This window comes from Ziziphus jujuba, chromosome 12 (genome assembly GCF_031755915.1).
Source record: "Ziziphus jujuba cultivar Dongzao chromosome 12, ASM3175591v1".
Taxonomy (NCBI): domain Eukaryota; kingdom Viridiplantae; phylum Streptophyta; class Magnoliopsida; order Rosales; family Rhamnaceae; genus Ziziphus; species Ziziphus jujuba.
Window position 1 is genome coordinate 1,509,224 of NC_083390.1, and position 17,648 is coordinate 1,526,871.

Below are 17,648 nucleotides of genomic sequence, written 5' to 3' on the forward strand. Positions count from 1 at the left end.
ATAACATATATGCAAATTAAAAGAAAAAAAAAATGAAAAATGAATTTGCTATGGGGCCTCTTTTTTTTTTTTTTACTTTTTTTTTTAACTCTAATATTATTTTAGGTTGTTCTCAAAACATGATATTATTAGACAACTTTTGATAAATATAACAAGTATGTTACTCTTATTACCAAAAAAAATTTATGTTATTCTATTCAGAATTGTAAAAACTACATAAAAGTATAATTTATAAATATTGATAATATAACTTTTTTCTAAGCATAATTATATAGTCCAAGAAAAATATCATAAAAATGTTTAATTTGATTCTAATTCTTTCTCCCCCCCCCCCCCCCAAAAAAAAAAAAAAAAAAAAAAGGAGAGTATAATTAAACATTCCAGTTATTTATTTTAATATTATTATCTATCTTGGTTTTATCCCTTTTTTTTTTTTGTGGTTATTTTGTCAAACAAAAAATTTTATCTTCTTTTCCCTAAATGACACGTACAATTTAAATTTAATAACTAACGATTCATATAGAAGTTGGGATTCAAATTTGTATGTTCAAAATTACTCGACAATTAATTAAACACACACTGTCAAAAGTTTGATAAAATAAGAATAAAGAAAGACTTAACTGTCAAATTTTTCAAAATTAAAATTAATATATTAAAGAAGTTAGTAATCAAATTTATTATCATCAAGGTTGGAAAAAGTTTATAATTTTATAACTTACCATTTTATTTGATTGTTTTCTTGTTTGACAAAGAGGACGCATTTTAACAACCATTTTTTTCTTTTTCTTTTTTGACCACTCATGCAAAGGAAAAATAAAATAATAATCTTATTTAACTGGGGAGAGAGAGAGAGAGTGAGAGAGAGAGATTTTAATATGCTAGTGATTTCCACGAAGATGATGCAATTTCAACGAAAATGAAGTGGACTATTTCAATGCAACTGGCCATATCTCAAGATAAGCTTAATTAATGACAACATCATCGTCATAAAACAGCCCCCACATAAGTCAAGTAACAAGTTTAAGCAATGACAACACGCACAGGAAACAGAAACAATAACAGAAAAAACAAAAGAAGAGAATACAGTTTTCCATGGAGAATTACATATACTCGTCCATCCCTAAAAGTTGGAAGTAAGTTAATGGGGAAAAGCTCATTTACCTAGTGTGCCAAATATCCTATACCTAAGTTTTACATATCCATTCAGTGTGAAAGAAGGGTAAAAACCTTTTCTTTTTTTTCTTCTTTTCTTTTTTTTAACTATGAAACCAAACCACCTTTCCCAGCTACCGTAAACAAGTTGAGCCGCATTATTACCTGAACAGAAGAGCTCAGAATCTAATTTCGAGGGCTACTATACTCAATCAATTGGTTCTTTGTCTACGAAAGACTGAAAATTTGGAGGGTCTTCTATCAGAAAATAGTAATATATATTAGCTAGTAATCTCTCGGTCGACCTTGCTTCCTGCCCCGCAACTTAATCAATGGTTTCTGTTTCCCTTCAGTTCCTCCAGAATTTTGTCCATCATTCCGGGTGACGATCTTTATGGGGTGTGCTTCTGTGTTGAAAACCCATTCATCTAGGGGGATGACCGAAGGGGGTGAAAAAAGAAGATATAAATATTTAAGGGTCTCCGCAAGAAAGAAACTTTGCATCATATTGTCTTTGACACCAGAGTTGACCTGATATAAGAATACCAACCAGCAGTAAATATATAGGCCAAGTGATGTAGAAGTGTATTTAAATAATCAATCATAAAGATGATTTTTCAAAGAGTACATACATCTTTCAGACCAACATATCCTGACTCGATGCGGGAGTTTTTTTCAAATGCTTGAAATATATTCCAACCCCACTCTTGGTATGTCTTGTTGCCCGTTAAACGCCATAGGTAAAAGAGTGATTCAACTGTCTCTGGTCTCATTATGTTCCATGATGTGCCCACTTTCATATCCTGATAGTTTGATTTATGGATCAAGAGAGCGTACAAGCAATTTCAATGCAGATGACAAGAATAAGAAAAACTAACCTGCCCAGCATGAAAGAAATAGTTTTCTCCAGCTAACTTTGTCGGCGTTGACTGGTAGAAGTTATAGCATGTCCACGCAAGCTGCCCAAGAAAAAGGGATTATATCCAATAAAACAGCCAAAGAGTGAAACAGCTTTACCTAATAGTGATTCGGATTGAGTGTAACATACCCTTCCACCAAAAACATAAATGTTGTCCAAGTCTAAAACGCAGATTGAAAAAAGTGGTGGTCTGATATACATAAATACATGCACATACAAACTACCAAAATACAAACTTATCTTTTTATTTCAATTCCTATACAGAAGTTGAAATACGAGTCGCAAAATAAGTTAATATATGATGAGTTACCTCTTCGGCAAGCAATAAAAATTTCTTAGAATCATCAGGACCATAACCAGATGATCCTAAAGCTAGCATTCCTGGAGCAAAGCAAGCTAATTCATCCATCTGCAAGTGAAGGAAAAGGCAATAAGTATTATACATTGTAAATTATACATATGGTACTACAGCAGGATGAGTAAGAAACTCACCTTGTCTGTCAAAGAATCCCCATTCTTCTCACAAATATATGCAAAAGATGATGGTGTTGTTCTCCGAATCAAGCTCAACAGACCTTTCATTGATTTCTCCCACATTTCTCTGCATAGAAGAGATTAAGTTTACCTTTACGATAATTTTCAAAAAGATGGTCATTTAAGCTATTTCAAACATCGTATTATAACTACAAAACCAAACAAGAAAGAAAATAAAAAAGGTTGGACATATAATAAAACAAAAAAATGGATTGGTTCCAAGACAAATTTGATCTTCCAAATCAGATTTATAAAAAAAAAAAAATATATATATATATATATATACTTATAAACCAATTAGTCATTTAAGAAAACAAAATCTGGATGAAGCAAAATGATAACATAAAAAATTACCAAGGTTTCTTACCTATAATGCTTTACAGCAGAAGTTCTATTGCCCTGTATCCAAACTTTGAGTAAGTATTCATAAAAACTGCAATCAATAATTTGAGTCAATCAGAATGAAGTAACAAATATAGTATAAGAATTTGCAGCTCACAAGTAAAACATAACTAAAACAATAAAATGCAGCCCTCAGAAAATTCTCAAAAAATCAAATTAATTTCTTTAAATCATGATACCTGTCCCCCATGGCACCAAAGGTTATGGTGGAGTATGATGCAGTTCCTCTACTAGGATCAATATAAATGGGAAGCAAGCCATCATCAGGGAAACTTTCTTTCAGCTTTGTTATAGTATTCTCAACCTGGAAAAGTAACACCTACGTAATTCAATTCACTGCTTTGATGTAGTTAAATATCTGTGATATATGCCCTTCTAACAGTAATGCTATTTATGCACACACAGGGAAGTTAATCATTTTGATATAAACAGATATAATCAGAGAAACTATTCAATAACATACCAGACAAGACATTGTAAGTTGGCAATTACTATTCCTCATTAAACGTAAAAATAGTTCAAGCATGGAAGAAGAGAGAAAGATAACCAAAAAAAAAAAATTATATGCTAGATAGGAATAGACCTTCTGCTGGTACTTTGGGTCTCCTGTCCTTTGAGAAAGAGCAATGAACTCCAGCTGCTCAGTGCCAGAATCTGCTAGGATGCTTTCGCCCTAGAACAAAAATTAATTAAAAAGACTAAAAATCAAATTCCATGAGAGTTATGGTTACTGCTTAAGCTTAACAAGAGAAAGTTAACTACTTACCCCAGTCCACCCAGGATTGTGTGCCCTTCCATGTGCCAAGTTGATAATGTTATAAGGGACCCCAGAGGGTGTATCCCATGCAGGCAGCAATCTGTCTGCAATATCTCTAGCCTTATCAAGGAAGACTTTATCCCCTGAGAGGTCGTATGCACTAACAAGTCCACCGACAACTCTGGATCCCAGTGAAAACAGACAAAAAGAGTTAGAAGTAGCAAATAAATTTTCACAACGTCAGTTTCCAAAACCACAAAATAATAACTGCCAATAACACTTCATTTTAACAAAGAGAAGACACACATAAAAAAGGGGGGTGGGGGAGGAAACAATTCAAATCTACAATAGTTTAAACCTTATAACGCAACCTTATGGTTGTCTCGAAAACACTAGCCTCGTAATTCTTGTCAAAATCCAATGAATTTTCCACCCACCTGCCAATAGTATCACATCAATTAATAGAAAAAGAAGTAACAAAAAATGATAAACAATAGTATAACTACATCTCATGTTCACATGCCCAAAAGACATGCAAATTATAAAATTAAACTGAGAGAAATAGAAGATAGTCAAAATGAAGTAACCAAATAAGTATGTCCAAACACAAATAGCTCCCATTACAAACAAACTGACTTTAATGAACACATAAACAACATGGAGAATAATGTGACTTGCGGTAATCTCTACCTAATGAGAATTTAGCACAAAGATATTGAAGTTATGAACTCACTCTTTAGCCTTTTGGAATTGGTCATCAAGACCCATAATATATAACGTATCGAGAGAGTCTATTAGAGTTGCTCCAAGACCACCGAAGCTATTGACACCATTCTTTGACTGTGGCTGATATGCAGGGAAATTTTGATGTTAGTTCTAAATGTTTAACAGTTCACGGATAAACATAATCACCATGGTAATTTACAATAAACTAATAAAAAAATCTGAAATAGCATGTGCAAGGAAGTCTGCATAAATATATTCAAGCGGATCTGCTACAGATGGAACAAGATCATATATTCATACTTTAAAATCTTATTCTGTACCTGAAGTTCATCTTGGCCCCATGCATATTTCTCATATGAACTCCATGCATGAATCATAGCTTCCTTTACTTTTTCTCTTCGTTCATTATCAACAGGATCATCCAAGACAACCTTCTTGGATGACTTATTTATGGTTGTTCTAACCGCATTGCTGTCAACATTCTTTATCTCTTCCAACTGGGAGTAGAATTTATCAATTTAGTTCACACATATTTAGCCCATAAAAGGATAATTAAAACATCATTGCAGGATATTTCATTTTTATCTTCACCTTAAAGCATAAATGGTTATCATTCATTTGAGAACAGAAATAGTGGGAAAAGCAGTTCGTGTATTATAAAAGGATAGGGATCAGTGGGAGAACTTGCCCGCTAAAAATGAGAATGTATATATGTCAAAAATAGTGCAAATCAACTTTGAAAAAGTTTAAAGAAAACCTCAGAATATAACTCAAATAATTTATGAACCAAAAGCTAAAGGTGTCATGAACTCGCCCCTCTAACCTCCATCCATAATAGGAAAGGGTGAAAGTAATGGAAATTAAATATCATAGTTATGGGAGACTGGTAGTTTGAGCTTGATAATAGACTGGAGGAAACTTTAGAAACTTACCAAATTTTGCAACTGGGACACTTCTTGATTTAACTTCTGAATTTCTACCTGCAAGTAAGAATGGATTACACTGAATATGCGAGATGAAGAAAATATATCTCACACTAACGCATGCTCTATAATTCAATTTCGTAAAAGGGTTACATAGAACACTCAAAACAAAAAGTTTTTCACATATTTTAAGTGGATATTACAGTACTCTCAACCAGTCAGACAAAGATATTAATATAATTTCTGCAGTCAACCCTATATGACAACCCCATTAACACCCATTTCTATATCAAGCAAGTTCCAGCAGTTGATCATAGGACCCCTACAAGATTCAGTGATCAACCTACAAGACTCAGCAACCCAACTGCCAAATTGCCAGGGTCAAATCATATAAATACCTATTAAAATTTGAATCTAAACCAATTCTATATACACCTGGAAGAAATATCAACAAAGGAACATATACTTTTCCAAGGCACCTGGAAGAAATATGAACAAAGGAACATACTTTTCCAAGGCACCTGGAAGAAATATGAACAAAGGAACATACTTTTCCAAGGCAATTACTAAAACTCCCTTATACTTTAAACCAAGATCAACACATATCCACATCCAGGAAAAAAAAAAAAAAAAACCCAGATCCCGGAAATATACAGTGCATCAAAGTCAGAATCATAGCTCACATCTTTGTTCTCTTTTTGAAACTTTCTTATCATCCAAGCACATAATACAACAATCAAAAATAAAAAAAAAATTGAAAAGTTACCTCATGTTCTCTGACCAGAGTCTGACGGTCCCAAACGAACAAACTCACGCAAACAAACGCAATGAAGAGCAAAGCCAATCGTTTGGGCCTCTTCAGGTAATAAGAGGGGTTACAATACCTCAACTTGCTCGAAGACGATCTGCTCCTAGCCATTAGATCTCAAAAACCCCACTTGGAATATCAGAACCAAAACATGGAAAATAAAGAAAAAATCTTCCCCCCCTTTTTTTTTATTTTTATTTTTTTCAATCGGACAACAAATCCAAAATGCCAGGAACCATGATCGTAATTAAGGAAATTGGGGAAGTGGGTTTTGATCAGTTTGGTTTTTCCTTCTTCCCGTTTCGTGAAATGCACGTTACGTTTCGGACAGAAGAGAAACGGTAAAGGTAGGGAAGAAGAAAAAAGGTGAAAAAGAAGTTTTGGTGGTAGAAAGACTTGAGAATCAGAGAAAGACGATTTGTCCTCGAAGACTTGGACGATGAACCAAACCCACCAAGTCATAAATATCTAACTCCAAATAAAAACCTTCGATTATTATGAAATATCGAATTTAGACTTAAAATTCATTTACCAGTATTTTCGGTCAAAGTCTTAACCTTGAATTAAATTTTTTTTTTCTTTTGTGTATATATATTTCCTTGAATTATTTTTTTTTTCTTTTGTGTATATATATATATATATATATATTTTTTCTTTGAAGTTTCTTTCCAATTTTTCAAATCTTTTTTAGCATGTAATATACGTTTAAAGATTTATTTATTTATTTATTTTGGCTTTGAAGTCGATTAAAGTGAAGTTTAATAACAATATAAAGACGAAAATCATTTCTTTAGAAAAAAAAATGCATTGTTTTATAAATAGATTAAAATTTTTAACCGAGCTTGTTACAAAATTGAGAATCCAAAGCTAAAATAGTATAATTATCCTAAAAGAGAATCATGATATTATTTCAGATAATTACACAAGCTTTAATTTTTATTTGTTTTTTAAGATTTATCATTATTATCATTCTTATAGTATATATGCTATAGTTTCTTTTTTCTTTCTTTCACATATATTTTAAACTAAAATGAGCAAGGATTTTACCTAAACTTTGTAAGTACAATATCTATATGCTTAAGCTTGAGTCTCATCCTTTCTGACTAATCCATTTTTTAACATAAAATGCACAAATGAGTTCAATAATATGGATGATAGAAAATTAAAATAAAATAATAACAAACTATAATTGAAATTTGGAAGCTTTATTTTATTTTTATTTTTAATCTGAAATCATCCTATAAAGCTGGACTTTTTCCTTTGTTCCAATTTTTCATTTAAATAAATAAATTGTTTAATTTACACTAAAAAATAACTAAATAAATTGTAAAAAAAAAAATTACATATTCAAAATGAAAATATAATGATAAAATACTCATAATAATTCTGCTCAATTGAAAATTCATTTATTACAAAAATATTTACAAAATAAATCGATGAATTTTCATAATATATATTGGTATATCTTTCACACTCGAATCTATCTCTAAATGATAAAAATAAATAAATAAATTTTGTAGTACTTTTTGGTAACTAAAAAAAAAAAAATTAGTGTACAAAATTTAATAATGAAATTCAGGGCTAAAGCAAAAATAAAACGAGTAAAAAAACACACACACACACTGCACACATTTTTTTTTTTTTTTATATTTTAGTTGGAGGAAAAAAAAAAAAAGATTAAATGGAAAAAGGGAAACTGTGTTTCCTCACGCACATTCTCTGCCCCTCGAGAAAACCTTTCTTGGTTCCAAAATCCAAATTCCCAGATAAACTCTTTTTACTCCAAACAAGCCCTCCCCATTCGAACCCAACCTCTCCTTCACCATCTTCATCAAAAAGCTTCAACCTTTCAATTATTATTCCCCCAATCTCGTATGGTTTTTTCAGATTTTCTCTACTTTTTTTTTTTCTTGGAATCAATTTTATAATACCGTTTGTTTGCTGAGAAAACGTCCGGAAAGTGAAAGGAAACAAGTTCAATTAACAGTCTCAACTAAAATAAATCACTTAATGTAGTTCTTTGCGGATTTTATTTTGTTTGTATTTTGAATTCAATAATTATTTAATTGTTGTGTGTTTGTCTTCTTTGTCAGTTGAATAGAGCAAATTGATTTTCAAGTTTATAGCTTTGGCATTGATGTGAAGGTTGAAGCTGATTGTATATAGGAATCTAAGTTTTCCGGGAAAAAAAAAAAACTATTAGTGGTGAAATAGTGGGAGAGAAAGTTTTGAGGGTTTAGGAATGGACGGCATTCATGGGAATGATGTCGGCATGCATATGAGTGATGCTCAGCAGCATCAAGTGCATTTGCAGTATGTGCAAGAGCACGATCACCATGGTTTGCACCATCTGAGCAATGGCACTGGAGTGACTGATGGTAATGATGATGGTCGTTGTGGGGATGGTGGTGCTGCTGGTGGTGCTGAGATTGTTGAAGCGGATGTCCCGTCTGACCCCCGGAATCTTTCTGATAATCGCAATGCATTGGTGGATCATGGTGGTGACAGTGGAGACCAGCTTACCCTGTCTTTTCAGGGTCAAGTTTATGTTTTTGACTCAGTTTCACCAGAGAAGGTTTTTTTCATTTCCCTTTAATTTTATCTTTTTCCGCATTGCATTGAACTTTTATGTTTCTCCAGAGATTTTTTCATGTATGAATGATAAACTGGGAGTGTGATTAGTGTATGTGACCAGATATTTATTAAAGGGACTGTTTTAGAATGCTGGGTGACTCAATAGCATAGTTAAAAAAACTAGTTTGTGGACTTATGCAGCTATTATTGTTAATATGCTTATTGACATATATTGCATCCAAACCAAAACTAGCTAGAACTGAATTACATGTAATACAGGTTACCATGTAAATTATGAGTAAAAATGAGGGATATGTGCATTGTCCTCACAATATTAGACGGCGCTGGTTGAAACCCATCTACTATCTTCCTCAGGTTCAAGCTGTGCTATTATTGCTAGGAGGCCGTGAAGTACCACCAAGCATGCCTGCAATCCCAATAGCTGCTCAAAACAATAATCGGGTATGAGTAATTGATCCCAAATGATTTTGTGATTGTTAATATGCTTTATGTTGTAGTACGTGATAGTTAGTACTTCAATCAGGGGCTTGCTGGTACTCCACAACGGTTTAGTGTCCCTCAGAGACTAGCCTCACTTCTTAGATTCCGTGAGAAGCGAAAAGAACGGAATTTTGACAAGAAAATCCGTTATACTGTTCGTAAAGAGGTAGCACTTAGGTATGACATCTGATATCTGTTTTCCACTCTATTGTTAACATCTTAGTGGTAAATCTTTTATCAATTGTAAGGTGTTAATTCTTTGTTGTACTGCATGAGTTGACTCTGATGTCATTTAATTGTGTTATTTTTTTTTTTTCTTTTTCACTTTTTATTGTTTTCTCAACTTGTCTATTTCTTAATTTTAGAACAGCCTTTATGAAATCCTGATGGTTATTAAAATATAGAAAAATGTTGGTTGCTTTCTTGATTATTTTATTGAACTGTTTGTAGGATGCAGCGGAATAAAGGTCAATTTACATCTTCTAAGTGCAATAATGATGATTCTGCATCAGCTGTGACAAGTTGGGCCTCAAATGAGGGTTGGGGTCAGGATGGTAATGGATCACAGCATCAAGAGATTGTGTAAGTTAATATGATTTGTTTTGATCTTATAATTTCACCTGTAATGGCAGATTCGTTACTAAACTTTGAAAATCTTTTGGGAGATGTGTAAAGTGGTCTTGTATTGACATTATCAATTAGGACAAATGAGATTCGGAGTACAAGTCTTGACAAAAATTTTTGTAATATGTCAAACATTTTGGAGGTGAAAAAATGATTTCGAGCAATAGTAATATGTTTTAAAAGATGACTAATCAGTTTTGACCAAAAAAATATGAAGTTAAAATGATTATGTTATTGGTGGGTTGTCAGTTGGTTGTGTACATTTTGCATACAAGAAGACTTTATCATTTTTGAGGAAAGCTTCATGGAAACATCACAAGAGAAATAACCTTTTATCACTTGTTGGATTAGTTGGCCTTCTGTATGTGCTGTTGTTTGTAGAATAGCATCCCTCTTCATTCTGAACTTCTCTGTCTTGTTCTCATATGAAAATTGCTTTGTGAAATACTGTCAGCTGTCGACATTGTGGCATCAGTGAAAAGTGTACACCAATGATGCGGCGTGGACCTGAAGGGCCTAGAACCCTTTGCAATGCATGTGGACTTATGTGGGCTAACAAGGTGAATACTAATAGCTTCTTATACTTCATCTATCGGAATTCATTTACATCTTGTCTATATTCTACAGAGTCTATTTTGATTTAGGGTTTCTACTTCAAGAGATTCATCTGGGGATAAAATTTGTTAAAACAAATGACACTTGGTCCCTCAAATTTAGCACTTTTGGCAGGGTCCTTTCTTAACTGCTAATGGTAACTGTGTTCTACCTGGTGGCCTAAATTGCCTTAATTTGAATCATTGATTCAAACTAACAGAAATCAGCCTCTTAGAAAGCCATGTTTACTCTCATAAGGAACAAACTTTCATCTTGTTTACCGAAGAACATATGAAAATTTTCTATTTCCATGAAGATGCATGGCATCTTTTTAGGTTTCAATTAAGGTGGTTTATTTTTGCTGTTTTTGGTCTGAAACAAATTGGGATCCCTAAGCCCAGCTTTTGCTTCCTATTAGGTCTTCTTACATAATTCAGTTTTTTCATGGAATTGAACAAAATTTTTGTAATGTTTTGAGTTGTTCTGTCAACTCTAGTTTCCATTGCCTTTTTGTTTTGAATTATGCAAAAATGTCTTTACTAGAAAGTGAAAAGAGGACTAATCATTTAGGTCACTTTTATTTATTTATCGTAGGGAACTCTTAGGGACCTCTCCAAGGCAACATCACAGACTGGACAAAATACTCCCATAAGCAGGAACGAGGTGAGGAACTATTTAATTTCAGTACGTTCTTCTCGGATAAGGTTTTTGAAAAGTGTGGTGTTCTATGTACCATTTCTTGCATTCTTCCACTCATCCCAAATGCATGCTTTGCAGAATGGAAATGCTGAGACCAACCAAATGGTTCTTGGAACTTCAGGGAACAGTGGCGATTCTGCATCATAACTTATTCTGGTTTGGACCATCAAGGAGATAATCAAGATAAAGTTAATTAGGAACTGATTCTTGTTTTCGATGATTTTGTAAGGCTTAGTTTCAGATTGCATTCCATGATTATGCTGGCAAGTTTTTCCGTGTTCTTGAATTCGGCAAATCTTTAACTTCTTGAGCTAACAGACAGGCAGGTCTCTTAGGAGACTAAAGTTGGGATAACCAGCCAGTTCCAAAGAATGTGTTGGTGTTGTAATTGAACAAAATGCCTGTAAAATTGATCTTGTTCTTTCAATCTAAGGGTAAACCAGTAGCCAGCCATTCCAAAGAATGTGTTTTTCTTTTTCTTTTTTTTTTTCTTTTTTTTTTTGGGTTTTCCGCCCTCTGTGGCATCTTGTGTTTTGCAGCCAAGTGAAAAGATATCCAATAATTTCATTGTTCGGTCAATTCTCACGGTGGTCAATTCTCACGGTGTTTGAGAATCAAGAACTTCCGTTGTTGCTTTTTGGTAAAACTTCCATCGTTTCTTGTTCAGTTCCACCCTCCCCAAACACAATGAAATTGAAGATCCATCGTTCATTTCCGAAGTTGTAAAAATAGACTGAATGTAACTGAAACTGTGGCAAAGTGCCAAATGATTGTTAAAAAGAAAATCTTTGGTTCTCTCCCTTATGAATAAAGCTTCTTTACTCTTATAATGGGACTAGCACAATTTTTCTTTACTATTATTAAAAAAATTCATTTTAAACATTTTTTTAGTTGGTTGAACTAATAATATAACTTAAATATGGAGGCGCTGGACTCAGAGTTTGGAATTTGTTATAAGTGATTTACCCTACTAAGCTGTTTTAATGACATAGTATCATTCATTTTTAAAATCAGAAATCCTACAAGGTTCATTTACTACGATAATATGTGAAAATGATGTGTTTTATTTAATTGCTAAACATAAATAAATATAATTAAATATAAAAGTGATACTTCATTACCTAACTAAATATTTTATCAGGCTTTTTGGTATTTATATAGCCTTATTATTTTAAAATTTATCTACTAATTTCAATAATTATGGGGCACTTAAGGATATTGTTTCTTTTAAATGACTCAAAAAAAATTAATTATTAAATTGAGGGTTAAAATAAAATTAGACGGGAGAAAAAAATAATGAAAAATAGAATTTATTCATTTATTATTATTATTTAAAAAAAAAAAAAAGATTAATTGCAATAAGGAAACCGTGTCCCTCAAGGTCATTCTCACACCTCTTTCCCTGTCGAAACCCATTCCAATTTACAGAGAAACTCGTACTCCAAACAAGCCCTCCATTCCAAACCATCAAGTCATTTTTCTCATCAAAGCTTCAAACTTTCCTTCTTCTTCTTCGTCTAAAACTCTCCAATATTCGCATTTGAATGGTAATTCAGTTTATCCTATTTTCTTTCTCTTTTTTTTCTTTTTTTTTTTCCCGAATTAAATTAAGGACACCGTTTGTTTGCTGAGAAACATTGGGAAGTTGAAAGAAAATAAGTTCAATTATTCACTTTGACTCAAATATATCTCTTAAACGTAGTTCTTTGCAACTTCTATTTTCTAAAAAAATAAATTTTTTTTTTTTATTTGGGTTTTCTATTTTCTTATCAGCCAAACAGCCCAAATTGATCTTCAAATTTGTATCTTTTTGGCATTGATGTAAAGGTGGAAGCTTATTATGTAGAAAAGTTTATAGGAAGAAAATCTGAAAGTGGTGAAATAGTTGAATACAAATTTTGATGATTAGTTCGTCCAAAACAAATTTTGATGATTAGGAATGGAAGGCATTCATGGGAATGATGTTCGGATGCATATGAGCGATGCTCAGCAACATCATCAGGTGCATTTGCAGTATGTGCAAGAGCATGATCATCATGTTTTGCACCATCTAAGTAATGGGAGTGGAGTGGCTGAGGGTAATGATGATGGTAATTGTGGGGATGGGGTTGCCGATGGTACTGATGTTGTGGAGGGAACCATCCAGTCTAATCTCGGGAACCTTTCTGATACTCGTAGTTCGATGGTAGATCTTGGCGGTGACAGTGGAGACCAGCTTACCTTGTCTTTTCAGGGTCAAGTTTATGTTTTTGACTCAGTTGCACCAGAGAAGGTTATTTCATTCCCTTCAATTTTATATTTCACAGTGTAATGGATTTTTAAGTTTCACCTGACAGTTTTTCTCGCATGAATGATAATCTTGGAGTATGAGTAAACATTGCTGGGTATCTACTGAAAAAAAACCAAAACTGTTTTAGTATGCCAGGTAAGTCTATGGTATAATAGAACCATAGTATTTGAAATATTTTCAGTGCTTATGCACCCAGTTTAGAGAATATGCCTTCTTCTACCAAATATTGGCACTGAGCCAAAGCGAGATAGTTTTAAATTGCTTGTAATACAATTTAGCAAGTAAAATACAGAGTGAAAATTGTTTTAGCATTGTTTCAATCTTACTGTATGGCATATCATCAGTCTGGAAAGTTGAGATATATGCACTTTCCTCACAATATGAGACAGCTTGCTGATAGAAAACCTTCTATTATCTTGCTCAGGTTCAAGCTGTGCTATTATTGCTAAGAGGTGGTGAAGTACCTCCAAGCGTTCCTGCAGTGCCAATATCTGCTCAACACAATAATCAGGTTTGAGTAATTGGTATAAAGTGATTTTTTGATGGGTAATGTGTTTTTTATGTCGTAGTACCTTGATAATAAGTATTTCAATCAGGGTCTTGCGGCTACTCCACAACGATTTACTGTCCCTCAGAGAGTTGCCTCGCTGATTCGATTCCGTGAGAAGCGAAAAGAACGGAATTTTGACAAGAAAATTCGCTATACTGTTCGTAAAGAGGTAGCACTTAGGTATGCAGCTGGCATCTGTTTTATTATATCATTAACATCTTCACCGGGAAATAGTTTATCAAATGTGGAGGTGTTATTACTTCTTTTTTGCATAGTATAAGTTGAGTATGATGTCATCTAACTGTGTCAATTTTTCGTTTCTTTTTTGCTCTATTGTTTTTTCTGTTTTATCTGTTTCATTTTTTGAATGGCCAGCACGTTTGATAGTTAATGAAACCCTGATGCTTAGAATATTGAAAAATGGTGGTCCCTTTTTTGATTATTTTATTGAATTGTTGAAGAATGCAACGGAACAAGGGTCAATTTACATCTTCTAAGTGCAATAATGATGATTCCGCATCAGCTGCAACAAGTATGGGGACAAATGACTGGTGTCAGGATGGTAATGGTGGCCAACATTCAGAGATTCTGTAAGTGAATATGATTTATATTTACTTTATAATGTCACCTCCGATGGCATATTCATCAATAAACTTTTAAATTTTCCAACGTTGAAAGTTGTATAAATTAGTCCTTTGTTGGTGTAAAGAGTTAGGACAAATTGGACTCAGACTACAAGTTTTGACAAAGATCTATGGACATTTTGAGGTGAAAACACAATTACTAACTAATAGTTTTATGTTTTAAAGAAGACAAACCAGTTTTGACCAAAGACATGTAGTTACAACAATTATGTTGTTGGTCGCTTGTCTGTGGGTTGTTCACTGATTGCATACATGACGACTAACCATTTTTTCTAGAAAGCATCATGTGAATCTAACCATTAAAAACATTTTTTTTCTGATTAGTTTCATAGAAAAAATTTTATGTTTATATCATATTTTATAAGTTGCAAGTCTCTTTATGTGCACATCTTTAGATAAAATTGCTTGCTCTATATTTTCCTTTGCAATTTTCAAACATTTCCCTAACCCCAAAAAAAGAAAAAAGAACACCACCACCAGCAACAACATTAAAACTATTAACATTTGTGTGGAATCATGTGTTATTATTCTCCATGCTCACTTAGTGCATGCTGTTAGGAACAACCTGTTATCATGGGTTGGATATTTATCCCTCTTTTCATCTGAACTTCTCCTTCTTGATCTTATATGGGCAATATCCTGTGGAACTACTTCCAGCTGCCAACATTGTGGCATCAGTGAGAAGTGTACACCAATGATGCGGCGTGGACCTGAAGGACCAAGAACCCTTTGCAATGCATGTGGACTTATGTGGGCTAACAAGGTGGGTACTAAGAGCTTCTTGTACGTCATCTATAGCAACTCATTTAATACCATTTCACATATATCTACAGGGTCTATTATAATAAGCAGTTTCTATCTCAAGAGATTCCTACGAAGATAAAATTTGTTCAGACAAACAACACTTGGTCCTTCAAATTTAAGCTCTTTTAGCAGTGTCCTTTCTACCTGGCCTATAGCCATGTTCAAAATTTGCCTTAGAATGAACCACTAATTTAAAAATTAACAGAAAGCAGCACCTTAGAAAGCCAAGTGTCCTCTGATAAGAAAAAAAATTTACTGAAGAACACGTGATTGAAACTTTGGCATGATATCTATTTGGATTTCAAGTAAGGTGGTTTTATGTTTGCTGTTTCTGTTTTTAAAAAAATTGTGATCCCTAAACCTGCGTTACTTTCTACCAAGTCTTCTCACACTATTTGGTTTTCATGGAATTAAACAAAATTTCCATAATTTGTTGAGTTATTCTGTCAACTTAGTTAGTGACAGGAATTTCCTTCGCCTTTTCGTTCAGAAATTATGTGAAAATGTTCTGAAAGGAAAGAAATGGTTCTCTTATTAGTAATATATCATTAAGGTCACTTTTATCTATTTATGATAGGGAACCCTTAGGGACCTATCCAAGGCAGTATCTCAGTCTGGGCAAAATACTTCCACAAGCAGGAATGAGGTAAGGAACTATTTCATTTAATTTTATATGTCACGGTTGAGGTTTTTGAAATTATGGTTCTCTATCGTACCATTCCTTGACTTCTCTCTCCTCCCACTTTGCAGGCTATGGAGAGTGGAAACGTTGAGGCCGACCAAATGGTTCTTGGAACTTCAGGGAATGGTGGTGATTCTGCTTGATAGCCATCATTCTGGTTTAGACCATCATAAGGGGGTATTGAGGGTATAAGTTAATTAGGAAGTAATTCTTCAATGCCTCTTTGGATGAGTTTGTAAGGAAGTGATGCTCCAATGCTGACAGATTTTTCGCCTACTTGGTTTGATTAGTTCATATCTACTTTAGCTGACAGACAGGCAGGTCCCTCAGGAGACTAGAAGTGGGATGGCGAGCTAGTGCCCAGACAATGTGCATAGTGTTATAGTTAAATAGAGTAAAATCAAATATGCCTGTAAAGTTGTTATTGTGCAGACCTAACGGGTTATTAGTATGATCGTTTAATATGGTTTTAGTTTTAATCATACCTGTTTAGTTTCTTAACTAGCCGTGTTTAAGAGGGGAAAAAAGAAAGTTAAATGTCCTAACAAAGCATATCCAATACAAGGTTATAAAAGTAGAAAATTGCTCAAACCGAATAAAGAAACTAGTTCAATACATTCCTATTTATATATTATTACAAATCCAATATATAATAATGGCTAATACAATAAAAGAATTTAATATATAATAGTCAGAAATAATATAAAGAAACATTATTCGTTTCAATCCAACAACACGCCCCTCAACCTCAAAACTTTGTGTGCTTTTGCATTTTGAATTTTTGACCTTTAGTTTACAGAATGGTTATTTCTATTAAAATGGAAATAAATTATTTATAGAAATAAAAATAAAATAAAATGAAATAATGATTTCTATTTATATATTTGATAACAATAAAAAAGTAATTTAAAATTTTAGTTTTTTAAAGCATCAAATTTGGTTAAAATTAATAAAAGAAAATCAACTTTTATACTTATTTATGTATTATTTTTAAATATGATAAATCATTTAAATTTAAATATATTATGAATATGGTAAAAGTATTTTTTAAATTTATTTAGATAATAATACAAAAATAACAATTCTGAGCTTTCAAATAGTTATTTTTGTATTTAAACATATATCAAGTATAGAAAAAATTGAAATGCCCAGCAAAAAAGGAAAAGGACTATTGAGTCAATGGTTGACTTTATTTAGATTTTTGGAGATTATCCCTAAAGAAAGTACCTTAAGCGTGAATTAAACCTTTTTATTTTTTATTTTTTTGTAATGGCAAATATACTATTATGTTTCCCTTAAGAAAAAAAAAATTGAATGATAATAAGATGTAACAAAATAATGCACCAAAAATGTGGCTGACAAACCTATTAGATTATTTAAAAAATAAATAAATAAAAATTATAACATCATATTTTTTTAAGCTATTTGGTAAACAATTTCATATTTTAGCATTATACACCTAAAA

General features: G+C 32.7%; 3 protein-coding genes across 8 annotated transcripts; 2 read left to right on the forward strand and 1 right to left on the reverse strand.

Moving 5' to 3' along the window:
* Positions 1-947: 947 nt before the first annotated feature.
* Positions 948-6,680, reverse strand: LOC107428197 (mannosyl-oligosaccharide 1,2-alpha-mannosidase MNS1). Its single transcript, XM_016038689.4, has 14 exons — positions 6,180-6,680; positions 5,423-5,470; positions 4,811-4,987; positions 4,498-4,610; positions 4,136-4,201; positions 3,774-3,945; positions 3,591-3,680; positions 3,187-3,311; positions 2,973-3,038; positions 2,564-2,672; positions 2,382-2,480; positions 2,031-2,111; positions 1,785-1,955; positions 948-1,683 (listed from the first exon to the last, which is right to left on the reverse strand). The coding sequence occupies exons 1-14, from the start codon at positions 6,330-6,332 to the stop codon at positions 1,438-1,440; spliced, it is 1,716 nt and encodes a 571-aa protein (XP_015894175.1). The 5' UTR covers positions 6,333-6,680; the 3' UTR covers positions 948-1,437.
* A 1,202-nt stretch (positions 6,681-7,882) lies between these two features.
* LOC107428196 (GATA transcription factor 28) lies at positions 7,883-11,676 on the forward strand. Of its 2 annotated transcripts, none has more exons than XM_025078378.3 (8): positions 7,883-8,093; positions 8,315-8,796; positions 9,171-9,257; positions 9,379-9,473; positions 9,747-9,878; positions 10,375-10,480; positions 11,109-11,177; positions 11,292-11,676. In XM_025078378.3, exons 2-8 carry the CDS (start codon positions 8,464-8,466, stop codon positions 11,358-11,360), a joined length of 891 nt encoding a protein of 296 aa, XP_024934146.1. In that variant the 5' UTR covers positions 7,883-8,093; positions 8,315-8,463; the 3' UTR covers positions 11,361-11,676. The 2 variants fall into 2 exon arrangements, with proteins under 2 accessions (XP_024934146.1, XP_015894174.1); XM_016038688.4 differs by having other exon boundaries at positions 7,884-8,093; positions 9,340-9,473.
* Positions 11,677-12,567: 891 nt separating this feature from the next.
* Positions 12,568-16,665, forward strand: LOC107428194 (GATA transcription factor 28). Of its 5 annotated transcripts, none has more exons than XM_016038687.4 (8): positions 12,568-12,760; positions 13,151-13,485; positions 13,928-14,014; positions 14,139-14,233; positions 14,515-14,643; positions 15,355-15,460; positions 16,079-16,147; positions 16,252-16,665. In XM_016038687.4, exons 2-8 carry the CDS (start codon positions 13,153-13,155, stop codon positions 16,324-16,326), a joined length of 894 nt encoding a protein of 297 aa, XP_015894173.3. In that variant the 5' UTR covers positions 12,568-12,760; positions 13,151-13,152; the 3' UTR covers positions 16,327-16,665. The 5 variants fall into 5 exon arrangements, with proteins under 5 accessions (XP_015894173.3, XP_060669444.1, XP_024934145.3 ...); XM_060813461.1 differs by having other exon boundaries at positions 12,569-12,760; positions 12,987-13,485; positions 14,100-14,233; XM_025078377.3 differs by having other exon boundaries at positions 12,569-12,760; positions 12,995-13,485; positions 14,100-14,233.
* The last annotated feature ends 983 nt before the right edge of the window (positions 16,666-17,648 follow it).

What these genes read in the sequence shown, in the direction of transcription:
- LOC107428197 (XM_016038689.4), bottom strand. Translation starts at nt 6,332, where the DNA reads ATGGCTAGGAGCAGATCGTCTTCGAGCAAGTTGAGGTATTGTAACCCC. An exon ending in ACCCAAAGTACCAGCAGAAG is followed by an intron (nt 3,312 to 3,590) that starts GTCTATTCCTAT and finishes TTACTTTTCCAG; the next exon opens with GTTGAGAATACTATAACAAA. An exon ending in TTTTATTGCTTGCCGAAGAG is followed by an intron (nt 2,112 to 2,381) that starts GTAACTCATCAT and finishes TTTCTTGGGCAG; the next exon opens with CTTGCGTGGACATGCTATAA.
- LOC107428196 (XM_016038688.4), top strand. Translation starts at nt 8,464, where the DNA reads ATGGACGGCATTCATGGGAATGATGTCGGCATGCATATGAGTGATGCT. An exon ending in CGTAAAGAGGTAGCACTTAG is followed by an intron (nt 9,474 to 9,746) that starts GTATGACATCTG and finishes AACTGTTTGTAG; the next exon opens with GATGCAGCGGAATAAAGGTC. An exon ending in GACTTATGTGGGCTAACAAG is followed by an intron (nt 10,481 to 11,108) that starts GTGAATACTAAT and finishes TATTTATCGTAG; the next exon opens with GGAACTCTTAGGGACCTCTC.
- LOC107428194 (XM_060813461.1), top strand. Translation starts at nt 13,153, where the DNA reads ATGGAAGGCATTCATGGGAATGATGTTCGGATGCATATGAGCGATGCT. An exon ending in CTGCTCAACACAATAATCAG is followed by an intron (nt 14,015 to 14,099) that starts GTTTGAGTAATT and finishes TATTTCAATCAG; the next exon opens with GGTCTTGCGGCTACTCCACA. An exon ending in GGCCAACATTCAGAGATTCT is followed by an intron (nt 14,644 to 15,354) that starts GTAAGTGAATAT and finishes AACTACTTCCAG; the next exon opens with CTGCCAACATTGTGGCATCA.